We start from the raw sequence: 13372 nt of genomic DNA on the forward strand, positions 1-13372 counted from the left end.
ATTCACTAGCATCTGACGATGAAACAAATTAAATGAACGTTGCAATAAAAGAATTGATTTTACAATTGGTAACTAAAAAGAAAATTATATTGAATTTGTATAACAATTTTGACACCGTGTGCAGCTCTCACTTTTGGAAAAGGTAACCGAAGGTACGTGAGGACGCGGTATTGAACGGTAGCCATCAGCGTGCGATCCCATTAGCCCGCATTGTATGCTAATGAGCGGTTGTCGCCTGTGATCCATGCTTATATTCGCGTTACATCGCTAGCACCGGTTCTCGGTTTTTCAATCTCCGGCATGCTCGTCATCCCGTGAAAAGACTCGCCGGTGCATTTCACCGATCGACGAGTCGAAAAAAAGTATTTATAAGCTCGTCGGTCGTATCGAAGCTCCGACAAAATTTTCGAATTTTTTTTTTTCCTCACGGCCCGCGCGAGATTTTATCACGTTTTACGACGATAAAGTGTCAAAGCCAATTAACTGACGCGCGCTGCTGCGCTTCTTGTACACGAGGGAAACCGACTCTTTTTTTAATACAGTTAGGAAACGAGTGGGAACGTGTTATTAAATGCGCCGTTAAGTTATGCACGATTTAACACCCTGATGCAGCTCGGTACAATTACGGGCGAAGGGAACGCGGTATAAACCTTGCAATTAACGATTTACGGAAATGAAGCATTTTGAACAATTTTTTAGAGAATCTATGATCCAGTCATTCATAGATACGAACCGAACGACCTCATCACTATTTACTGTTATTTCGACTATTTGAAATAATACTTGGGCGAACGGCTAAGTAAAATTGCAACTGCTTATTGTCAAGGTAACCAGGGATTAATGGGTGCATAAATTTTTTATGTGCCATTAAAGTGATCGTGAAAAGGATCGTACGTACACGGTTGTTTCGCGCCTTGCGTTGGCGTTTAAAGGCATTCAAGCCGGGGCCCAGAGCACACTGATGTTCTGTGCAAAAGGCTGAAACGAGTGTAATTAACGTTACGAGTGCTAGCAGGTCATTATCCGACTGAATCCAGCCCCGTCTCAAAACCGCAAATTTCCTGCGCCACACACGTACACACAGGCATTAACGGATCGCGTATAAATCGACCATCATCGTACAAGATAAATTAGATTTCAACAATTAGCCACACGAAATGTACAGGCGAATATTGTTTAGGCACGCATAAGCGAAGGAATATTCATACGCGTACAAATTAATTATTAGCCAAGAGCGGGTGGCTTTCTCAACTCTATGCTCAACTGGTTCACGCAACATATTAAGACATAAATGTTGTATATAACAGCGTTAAAAATTAACGAAGGACGCGTGTAAATAACAGACTCGTTAAAAATCATCGCTTGGCCAGCAGACGAGCAACAGAGTGATCTACGTATTTCACAGAACGAGATCTGCTCAGTAAGACGCACGATTGATCTGAGTAAACAGTGATAACATGTACTTATAGAATAATGTGAAACAAGTATGAAAGTAGAAAATTGATTTGACGTTCGACGACGAAAAACAGTGTACGTTTCTTTCATTTAATTACCGCGCGTTCGCCCATGCTCAGTGGCGCGAGATAAACATGTCAATAATCATCGGAACGAGTTATGCAGCACGTGTTACCGTGACCGCGCGTTCGTAGGCGATTAAAACGTCTCGCTGTACGTCGGAAGTCGAGCGAAGACAAAATCAGGGACGACTAGGCGTTGTCACTTAGCTCGCCGAGCGCCGATATACAAACCGTGTCGACATAATTATGCTACGCGCCGTCAGGTAGATGAAGCCGATACGGACATGGGACCATTTAAGCGCCTTTAGGAGCATAAATAATCCTATTAAACGTGTCACTAGCTGTGTCAACAATCTGACAACCGACAAGATAGGAGGCTAGTCGAAAGAACAGTTAATCGTGTTCTGGTATACGCGATGATTCTGAAATGGAAATCAATGTTGGAAAGTCTCGAGCATATATTTACCTAATTCACAGTTTGTTCAACATGGATTTGACGTCAGTCAGATCTTTCATTTCGGACTTCTGCCACTCATCCTTCGATTTTTTAACAAATAAAAAAAATAATTACATTAAAATTCGAATCGACACGCTGAAAGTATATTTACTAGATCTAACAAATATGAAAAAAAAGAAATATACATTCGCGTTTACTAGACTCATGCTACATTTGTTTTTTTAGATTTCAGAAACTATATTTTATGCTTCTCTTAACATATATACAAGTACACAAGGAAGGAAACAATAAGATTTGTTTCCAGAATATTCAGAAACATATGGTCTCGGTCTTGATCAGTGGTGAACCGAGAGGTGGATTTCCAAGAATCACTCAGAAGCGCATAGCCTAGGTAAACTGTGCGAGCGGGACAACAATAGAGAGACAAGAAGAACATATACATATAGATAAAACTAGAGTCTCGCGTGGAGTGAACATTTTCAAAAATTAGTGGAGATGACTCGTGGCTATAATATTTTCACAAGTTCGCTTTAAATTCTTGGACATTAATAAATCGTTGATACACAGTAAATGTATTTTTCAAGAAATATGCCTCACGTTTAAAGACTGGCATGATTAACAGTACTTTTTCATAGACTATAACTTTCTGGATACGCTTCAACGAAACTTTGTCGCAAGCCTTAACGGCGAGCCCGCTCGTAAACCTGACAATTACACAAACTCGTACCGTGGTCCATGAGCCGCAAATGAAATAACCACGAGCAACTAATAACCATCCTCCTTGCCTCTTACCTCGTACCATTGTAATGGTCCCTCTAATGTTTGTACGGCTGCGACAGAGCGTTATTCGTTGGGTGCAGAACCGTCAGTAAACGAAATTAGGAACGTGTGACCGCAAATTAAGATGCGCCTAGCCGTCCCTTGCAAGTACGTCGAGTATATTGTACCATCTACCACTACGTATATACACTTGTACGTTTCTTGGACCACCGTCGCGACGGCATTTATTTTCAATTGCAACGGAACAGTCACGGAAGTTTGCACGTTATAAATGTTTTCTTGCTTGGCTAGTACACTTTCACGAACATTGATCATTAGCCCAGCTCATTGTACCTCTTAACAGATATCTTAATGCTTCTCTTGTGTGTGAAGCTAATGATAAAAATCGGAGACGATTGTCAATCTTATCTTCACGTTGCAGTAGTATAAATATCTATAGAGGAAGTGTTTATCGATAACTACGTACAATGAAAACCACGCGAAAAGTCAACAGTCGGTCGAACATTTAGACAATTAAATCAAAATTCCGTTTATCGTCGTCAGTCTGGGGTGCTAAAAGCCCAAGTCACGGTTTCAGTTTATTGCACTTCGAGGCGGTAGATCCCAGGAGGGGCGAGTGACAAAACAGAGAATCCTCTTTAGGTTGTACACTCTCGAGGATCGCATAAATTTCAGAACTAGTTTGTAAGAATTTAGTTAATCAGTAAGTCACGCATCTAATACGGTTTTGTAAGAGCGCGTAAGTACGTTTTGTAAGATCAGGTGCAACATTGAATTTTTTTCCCGGTTGTTTTTCCATGCATCTTGGCATTCACGATTACGAATTCATGAACGCTGGTTGGTATAAGGAGATTTTCATTCGTTCAAGACGATTCCAGTTTTTCATTCCAAGTTCAATGAAGAACTGATAATGAGTTACATGGAATTTCACACAATTGCCGACGTCACTCGTCTCTAATTGCGTTCTTCTTTTAATTTTACAATTTAAATACTAAATACACGCGTGATACCACGCAAACAATGTCACTAGTAGTTCTTCTTTCTTTCCTTAGAAACAGTAGAAACGAAACCGATAAAACGTGGTAGTAAAAGCTACCAACAACATTTAGTAAGTATCGCGAACATTGTCGGTTATTATCGAGGGCTTATCATCAAATGTGCACCTCTGTTATGCGGGTACTATTTACCATTTACTACGCCCAGTTACATATTTTTCTACAGATAGTAAATATTCGCTTACTCATACGTTTCCATGATGATATAATAATTTCATTTTTGTAAATCAAGATAAAATAATTTCAGTAAAATTAATTAATGGATGCAAAATTGTGTTAACGATATAACGTTACTATAAATAAACAAGAGTTCACGTGCAGCGTAAATATTCATGCAAGTGATCATGCATATACTGATCATTAAATTCACTCAATCGAAAGTTAATCAACCAGTTTTGCGCTGTTTTATGACACGCGAGAGTTATAACTACGATTCGAAAAACTGAAGAAATAACCACGCCAGAAATACAACGCGGTTTGCATTCCTTTGTGACACAGAGCGGGGGAGGACAGACGTAGACAGGAGGTAAAGATCGATAGAGGTTCGTCGACTCGACAACTGACTCGAGTCTATATTCTGCTCGACGTACTTACTAATGCTTCCAAATGTTAAAAATTACTATTACTTCACGCGACTGATATTGTTAGTTTTTGTTACGATCTTTGTTTTGTGCTCTTCTATATTTAGAACGATTGCGTAATTTCATACCGTAATAAACTTGACGAGAAAAATATCATTCAATACGATTTCAGTCATAAATAAATCGACACATCCAATGATGAAATTCAATTTTCTTCTTTCTCTTCGGAATAAATATAAATAGATGTGCTTTGTACTCACCAATCATTCTCGATCAAGACGATTTTTGGATCCACCTTCTCCTCGCACTCGATTTAATTCCAAAGTAATGGCGTTACTGGCATCGGCTATCACAGGGTTTTCATGCGAGTAAGAAAACAGCTCCAACTGCCCGTCGTCGACACGAACATAGAAGCAGCGGCGTAGATCCGTACAATAAAATGATATGAAAGATCACTTTTTACGAAAGTCCGGGAAACTGAGTTTCGTACTCACAAAGTTCGATTATTGCTATCAAATGGTCCGCCACAGGTACAACGATTGTCACAACATTCTCATACAGAGAATCATTTTCATTCTACGATTCCTTCTGCTCGCGAACAGGTTAAAATATCGTTTGAACGAGAACTATCACTCACCGCACCTGTTATTAACGACTCCGATCTGTTCCTTGCTTCGTTTCGTACGCGTAAACATTCTCCGCTCATCATCCACTGAAGTCTCGAAACTCGAATTACGTGTCGATATATCTTTTGACGGCGTTCAGATCAGTCGGTAGATTCCGCACGGTTGCGTCTCATTTTAACGTATGCCGCGACACAATGCCAGTTTACACTAGTCGAATTTCGTTTCGTTACTAAATTAACCGGTGACATCGAGTGATGAGACTTGTGCCGTCCATGAGGTGACCCGAGATGGTACGTATCCCGATGAATAACCGTCCTTACGTCGATTTGTTTTGTTCACTTTGTCGCACGTACTATAAACCACTCACGTAGAACACGCAGTCACTTGGCGACAATAACAAAAATAATGGTTGCGTTCACTGCGGCGTCTTCACGGTCGCGACGCATTTTATACTATTTGTCAAAGAAATTTAACCCAGTGATTTAGAAATACGTGGTATCCAAGGTACAGTTTGTCTTGTGTACGGTCACGAATGCAGCTTGAGAACGTCCGACGACGGAAGAATTTCGATACTTTGAAGGACGCATGGTAATTAATATTCGAATATATTGTCGCCGGCCACTTCTTCGTTGAATTTCATTTCTGGACGGTTGAACTTAAAATACATGACGTGAATCGGTAATTAGTACGTTCAGCGATATTATTCCAGATCGGCCGATACTTTCGTCGACGAAAACATGATTTTTCCGCATCACCAACATACCACGAGATTACGCAAGCAGCACCGACTTATCTCCTGCGAAAATCATGCTTCACTTGAACGTTCCGATTCTGAACGTCTAATGGATTAATTACATCGACGATGCATCGATGTCTACGCATCGTTCGTACATCGACAACGTCGAATGGGACAATCTAAGCCGTGAGTACGATCTACTTAAGCTTCCTTTAACTCCGTGTTGCCCTTCGGACTCCGCGTCCCCGGATGGTTTACCGAAGCAATTCGTTTACGTATTTGTCACCAAATCGCGTCGCGAAAACGTCGCGTGCAAGACTGCGCGAACGCATACGGAGAGAGAACGCACGGAACGACGAGTGGACGGAGCCGCTGCTGGCCGACTGCCGACGGTCGAACACGCTCCGTTCCCAACGATCAGCTGATCGGCACGCGCGCTACTATGGTAACCAACATCAGCGGGCTCCGATAGGGTTGCACGCGCACATACGACTTTTGGAGTGTGCGTGCGTCGCTGGATTTTGTGTCTGCCCGTCTGGCTGCGTGCGTGCGCACACACGTGGTCGGAGGTTGAACGTGCGCGGCGGCGGTATATCTGTCTGTGGATGACAACAAAACACGAAGGACGACGACGAAAACCGATGTACTAAGGCCGAAAGAAAAACCGACTACCTCTCGCCTTCTCCGTTTTGTTTATTGTCTTTCGTTGCCTCGCTTGCTCCTCTTTTCGTTTCTCTTATCTCGCGGATATCTGAGCGCGACACGCGACGTCACTAAAAGAACCTGACGACCGCGTGCTGCAAGTCGCGGTATAGGTAGTTGGAAATGATGTGTGACTCGTCACAAGATCGACGACGGTGACCGTGTCTGACAGGAAGGAAAATCACGAGGTAATCGTGGCGTAAGCGGTAACGTACGCCATCCGCTCGTGTCGGCAGTCGGGCGTGCACTGCCTTCCTGAGTCGCCGGTTGGTTCTCGATCCTCGACTCTGTTCGCTCGTCGCTCGACTCACTCACGCGGCCTCCATCCCCGTATTGCACTACAGTCCAACATTCGAGCGTACACGGCGCGGCGGTACCGGCCGATTTTACCCGCTACTTCTTCCCGTTTGCCCCTTTTAGCCCTATCTCTATCGTTACTTCACCTATTTGTGTTATACAAGGAAATAGAAACTCTAATTTGATCACCAAAGTTTTTTTATTACATTTACACATAATTCTCTTATGAACTATAAAAGATTTAGTATTATAGTGATTTATCATTTGATTAACATCACCTCACACAGTACAAATAATAACTTGTACTTATATTTTAAAATCATGATTAGTATGTACTTTACAATCGTAGTTCGAATAGTCTAGAGATAGCAATAAAAAAGAAAAAAAGTGTACGTATGATGAAGGACTCGGCAGTTATTTTATACATTCCTATCTCATCTTAATAGAATTAGTTTTATACATTGTTTATTTAATATAGCTAATATTGAGTATTATAATGATAATTGCCTATTATTTTGCAATGAATTAATCGTCCTAATGTTATTAGTCATCTTTAATTATTTATTTTTAAAAATGTAACGTTTATTGACCAGTAAATCAATGTATAAAAAATATATTCGGACATAAACTTCTTATCTAATTTGATCACCAAAGTTTTTTTATTACATTTACACATAATTCTCTTATGAACTATAAAAGATTTAGTATTATAGTGATTTATCATTTGATTAACATCACCTCACACAGTACAAATAATAACTTGTACTTATATTTTAAAATCATGATTAGTATGTACTTTACAATCGTAGTTCGAATAGTCTAGAGATAGCAATAAAAAAGAAAAAAAGTGTACGTATGATGAAGGACTCGGCAGTTATTTTATACATTCCTATCTCATCTTAATAGAATTAGTTTTATACACTGTTAATTTAATATAGCTAATATTGAGTATTATAATGATAATTGCCTATTATTTTGCAATGAATTAATCGTCCTAATGTTATTAGTCATCTTTAATTATTTATTTTTAAAAATGTAACGTTTATTGACCAGTAAATCAATGTATAAAAAATATATTCGGACATAAACTTCTTTTAATTGTCTTCTAAGGAACTTAGAATTAAATATGAAATAAATGAAGTAGAATGTCGAACTTCTCACAATGCAATAAATCAATTAATTTGTATATAATTTGCTCAATTGTAAGAAACACTATTATAGTCACACCTGTCGTAAATCGTGAAGAGACACCCACGCATAAACTTCATTCATGATTGAGAAGAATTAAGATCGAAACATTAACTTTTTCCTGTTTTCTTTTACTTCTTCATTCTTTAATTTCTTAATTAAACTTCGTATGGTAGGTAAACAACTTTTTAACTCAATTTCAAACAGAATAAACTATTCAATTGTAATCTATGCTTAATGAAACTAACATAAAGTTTATAAGTATATTCTATTAAAGGAGATAGTAGGTGCAATGTTTATTCAATGCTCCACTACGAGTGTCCTTGTATTAAAATAATTCCAAATTCCAAAAATTCTTTATTTCTCACAAAGTGAAGGGTATTGCGAAGGGTGTTCGGGTATTAAAAGAGCAGATCATATAGATCTGTGGCGGCATCTACTATCGCTATAACGAAACAGGAATGAAAAGATACGAATGAAAGTAGGCATACGGCACTACTTGGGAGTCGTGACGGCTCTGATCCGTCGGGCTCATATCCTTCACAGATCCTGGGTTCGATTCCTGCATAAGACTCTGAGGTCTATATCTCTAAAAAGTAATTTTTATATCCTTACTGCAATTTCAGTATTATGGTGGTTCGGACTCTATCTTAAATTGAAAACGAATTAAGAAAAATAATGATTAGTAGTAAAGAAACTAAGAAAAACAATGATTAACCCTTTCACTACGAAAGTATACGTCCTGAAAAGTCCATCGATATATACGAAAGACGTAAATATACGTCCTTAGAAGCCTATCAGTATATACAAGAGACGTAAATTATACGCCATTGCAGCGTCCGACGTGCGTATAACGCGCCGTCCATACTGATGGATTATTCCAAAATCGCGCCGCAGTGAAAGGGTTAATAGTAAATGCCTGAACACCCTCGTTTGGTAAAATAAGATAAAAATATACTGCATTATAGATATGCGGCACTGAATAAAATAGACAAAATGGCAATAAGTACCTAAACAGTGCAGTATAAGCAACAGTGAATTTAAAAAAAAGACCACAGGTAGCATAGAAATTGTCCCACAGTCCATAAAAGTAATAGGGAACCTAGTATTAGAATCGTGTAGTGGGCGATTTTTAGTCTATAACATAAAAACAATTCGTTTTTGTAATTAATGGCGATGTAAAATGGAATATTGGAAATTTGACTACTGCGTGAAAAGAGAAACATACTTTTTATACTTGGCGCGTGCAGGCTCTAAAGTATCCATGGGATCTTTCAACATGTATACGCGCAGACCTTTTATATGTACGAGAAAGTAATCCTCCCAATCTAATGCTTTTATATTAAAGTGAAATATTTCTTGATCAGCAGGATTCATTCTTTCCCATAGCTTGACAACATTATTATCCCGGAAACTCCATTGATTTGTACAAAAAAAGCTTATCACATGACTAAATTTATGTATCTTTCTATATGCATCCAGTAACCTGTGAACATATTGAAGATAATAATCTATTAAAAAATTATAAAAAATAACGTACCATTTGTTACTCTTGTTTTCTAATAAATATTATAAATTATTAATCCATACTGTCTAAACGGTTTTGAGCATCTTAATTGCGTAAAAGTTGTTTATTCGTATTTTAGAATTATAGAAAAAATGTATATTGCACTATTCAATATTTTACTTTGTAGAAAGTTCGAAATGCTTCATGAAAAAAAACAAATTTTTCATATAATATTTGTGACGTGTAGTGTTTTGGTCAGACATGAATGACCCACCTTTACACAGTTGAGGATTAATTGCGTGCAGCTCGTTTTTTATATAATACGTACATGGGTTTTCTGCCCGTAAGGTAAGCCAGTCCATCCATAATTATTGCTGGTATTGTATGGAGAAAGAAAGCACTAACGTTGTGCACAAATAAATATTTATTAAGTATCAACATGTAATACCATATAGCATTTATAGGAGGTACCGTGACTCCAATCGTTGAATTTAGTTTCATAAAAAGCCCCCAATGTATGGGGTTTTGACAAGATGATACATAATTATAAATTGGTATCTTCTCTTCATCTTTTAAATTAGAAAATTCAGCTGGGGTCAGTGAAGCCTTCCTGTACACAAAAAATTCTTGTTAGCATCCAATGTTTCCTGTTTTCATATTTCAATGCAAGCTTTATTCATGAAAATATGTGTACCTTTTGGCTGTGTCCCAAGCAGCAGCAATAATGTTGGCAATCACATAATCTGCTGGGACAATTTCTGATATGTTGTCTGGGTAACAGTGTAACGTGCGTAATAAACCAACACCACTTCCTATAACTACACCTGTAGCTCCATACAAGTTATTTGTCCATGCGGCTATTGGTTCTTTATAAGTAGATATAACAATACTAGGTCGTACAATACATACGGGAAGATCTTCACTGTGTTTTAAAATCATATTTTCTGCTAATGCTTTAGTATACACGTAAGTATTGGGCCATTTATCAATCAATCTGTTAATCATTTTACATTTCATTAGAATCATTCTTATAGAAAGAATTGAATATTTACAATATAAAATATTAATTACATTAAAATATGTGTACTTACGTAGGGGTAATTTGTTCAAGTTTCTTATCATCGTCTATAATATCCACTAATGCCAGGACCTTATCTGCGTCCATGATATTTTTATAATGAATCTCATTAATTACTTTCTCTGTGCACTGAGAAAATGCGGTCGATACGTAGACAAATGCCTATTAACAGAATTGTTTATAATTATTATCATTAATTATCGGCGTGTTCAAGGAAGAATATTCTACGTACCTTAAGATTTGGCATTTCCTTCGCCAACTTTAATATGAATTTTGTACTTCTAACATTGGTGTTTGTAACTGTACGAATTTTCTCGTCAAATCGTACTACCGCAGCTGCATGAAAAATAACATTTGCAGTCATCACAAGGCTCTTATCTTCTTCTGATAATCCATAATTTTCTTTGCTAGCATCACCCTCCAACATTACTATCTTGTTTAGAAAATTCGGTTGTTCCTTTTTCAACGGGTCGTATATCTACCGAAATATAATTAATGTCTTACATTTATAACTTTAGATTAAACTTAAGATTTCATAACTCTTAGCTGTATCTCTTATCTTTCTTACAATCTCAGAAAAGTTTTCTTTAAATCGTTCTTCAGCTGTTTTGCCCTTTTTCGGTCTGACTATCATGTACAATTTCGTAATACCCGGGCAACTTCTGCAATCAACCACGTACAGAGTAAAGTTTAAAATAAAAAATGCAGGGCTTACGCGTCTAATGTGTTAAATGTTTATATTTAATTTAGATAAAATAGATGTAGACATGTACATGAAATAATGTGTATCGCGTTAAAATTATTAGAAAGATTATAAAATATTGACTCGTAATGGAACACGTGTATGTCAATTGATTTTAGAACATTTGATTAAATTCAGTTTTTTATTTTTTTGTTTTCTATATTAATTCTCTATTCGTTCACTCTTACATTTAAGTAAGTCGTTGATGACGATACACAAATATTTCAAGACCTGGCCATTGTTCTCTAAGACCGGATGTACCTTTGAACCCGTTTGCGAGTGTAAAATTAATAATGTATCGCAACTAAGAAACAGTATGACGCGTTGAAAAAGAATCAATTTGATTCGTTAAAACGAAGTAAACTTGTAATACATATCGTTATTAATTTAACTTTTCGATTGCAATATTCTCTGCGATGACGTAGATGTAAAATTAGTCTATTTAGAGGCCTTCAATAATCGCAACACTAATAACTTGTTTTGTAAAAATCAAACAGTTTCTACAATCAAAAAGACAGATCAACAAGTTCTTAATTTATTCTTATTTATGTTAACCGTTAGTTTAAATCATTCAAGTAATCACTTTCATTACTGTCCATTTGAATACGTGTTTTGTAACAGACACCAAGCGAGGGTGTAAAAATACAAAGAATTATCTTAGTTTTAATAAAACTCAAATGAATTACCTCAGTAACTTTTCGATGAGTAATTTTCCGAGAAAACCGGTTCCGCCTGTTACCAGAACTGTAGCATTGTTAAAAAATGCTATTATTTCACTCTTTTCACTTAAGGACGGTGCTTCGGAAAAATCCAATAAATCATTCACATAATCTGATGACATTTTCGTGCTTGACCTGTTTAATTCGCATAACGAACACAGTTTTGTATAAATTATATCATTACGCAATGAGGTATTTTAAGATACATGTAATAAAAGAGTTATACATTCATAAATATTCGGCAAAAACAAATAAATTCGATCATATTTCGTTAATAAATATTATGTTTACAAGAATAGATAAATTCCACGTTTCTCGGTCTTCTAGCATAAAATTGGCGATGCAATCTAAATTATGCGTTATATAAAAATCTGATGATTAAGTTTCGAAGTCTCTTTTACTTACAGTACAAAATCAATAAGGATTTTCTACGCAGTATTTACACGAGAGGAATCTGAAGAAATCAAATAATAAGTTCAAGTGTTATTGCAATTTTTGTAAAAAAATTCGTGAAGGTTCCTACCCTCTATCTTAAAAATATAATTTGTATTATAAATAGAATAAAAAAAGTATATTATAATCTCTTTTACCTCTGTTTTATTATCTATCTATTACTTCGATAGCAGACCGTACCTGATGTGAATTCAACGACGTATCAATTTGAACTGTAAAGTACTCCGACCTCCGTTCCAAAATCTTTCCACTAGTACACATTTCCTTACACACACATTCACGCAATAGACGGGGATCTTTTAGAGTATGATCACACTGCATGCATAATAGCTTTGAATTTTAAGCAGTACAGAATTAATGTCGGCGAACAGTTTTCGCAAGTACGTATTAGCAAATTTCCTCATTTATTGTCGTCATTTGGCATTCTAGAATATGCGTCCTTCTTGTTGCTTTTAAAAAAAAAGACAGAATGAATACGCGTGTGTAATGACATATCTAAATTGTAAGTCTAACTTCGACGTAATACGCGTGTCCTCTCCGAATGACCGAACTAAACAATGAACAAAATTGTGCACGACACATAGAGGATGGAAATTCAAATTTATCAACTTGTATTTGAGAATATTTGTATTTGCAGTTGCATGTATGTATTAATAATGAACTGTTAAACAGAAAAACGTAGTTAACTAATGCTAAAATAAATAATGAATTTAATTAATAAACAAATCATCTAAAAATTCATATACAGTGCATATGTAGATATTTCTTAATTGCCATGAGTTTTTCCTTTTTATACAACAACATGAATTCAAATCAGTTTATATGTTTGTTTATATAATATTAGATGTATAATCAGTTCTATTTTTACGCAATTTCATTAATCTATAATCAATAGCACCTTCTTTCCTTAGAGAAATTAGTATTGTAAATGACC

General features: G+C 36.6%; 2 protein-coding genes across 7 annotated transcripts in view; both read right to left on the reverse strand.

The window, feature by feature from the left end:
• The window catches only part of LOC108630503 (zinc finger and SCAN domain-containing protein 26), a 334222-nt gene extending 328721 nt beyond the window's left edge, over positions 1 to 5501 (reverse strand). Inside the window, exon 1 of the mRNA XM_018033841.2 lies at positions 4651 to 5501. The gene's annotated coding sequence lies outside the window, so the exon portion shown is untranslated. The remainder of the gene's footprint in view (positions 1 to 4650) is intronic.
• A 2689-nt stretch (positions 5502 to 8190) lies between these two features.
• On the reverse strand, positions 8191 to 13125 carry LOC108630494 (fatty acyl-CoA reductase wat). 6 transcript variants are annotated; one of them, XM_026818111.1, is made up of 10 exons: positions 12576 to 13125; positions 12391 to 12439; positions 11953 to 12120; positions 11093 to 11186; positions 10757 to 11002; positions 10538 to 10686; positions 10141 to 10440; positions 9775 to 10056; positions 9168 to 9425; positions 8191 to 9076 (listed from the first exon to the last, which is right to left on the reverse strand). In XM_026818111.1, exons 3-10 carry the CDS (start codon positions 12105 to 12107, stop codon positions 8980 to 8982), a joined length of 1581 nt encoding a protein of 526 aa, XP_026673912.1. In that variant the 5' UTR covers positions 12108 to 12120; positions 12391 to 12439; positions 12576 to 13125; the 3' UTR covers positions 8191 to 8979. The 6 variants fall into 6 exon arrangements, with proteins under 6 accessions (XP_026673912.1, XP_026673913.1, XP_026673911.1 ...); XM_026818112.1 differs by lacking the exon at positions 12391 to 12439 and having other exon boundaries at positions 12619 to 13125; XM_026818110.1 differs by lacking the exon at positions 12391 to 12439.
• Positions 13126 to 13372: the final 247 nt, after the last annotated feature.

Source organism: Ceratina calcarata, unplaced genomic scaffold (genome assembly GCF_001652005.2).
Source record: "Ceratina calcarata isolate Rehan_Ccalc_2016 unplaced genomic scaffold, ASM165200v1 scaffold78, whole genome shotgun sequence".
Taxonomy (NCBI): Eukaryota; Metazoa; Arthropoda; class Insecta; order Hymenoptera; family Apidae; genus Ceratina; species Ceratina calcarata.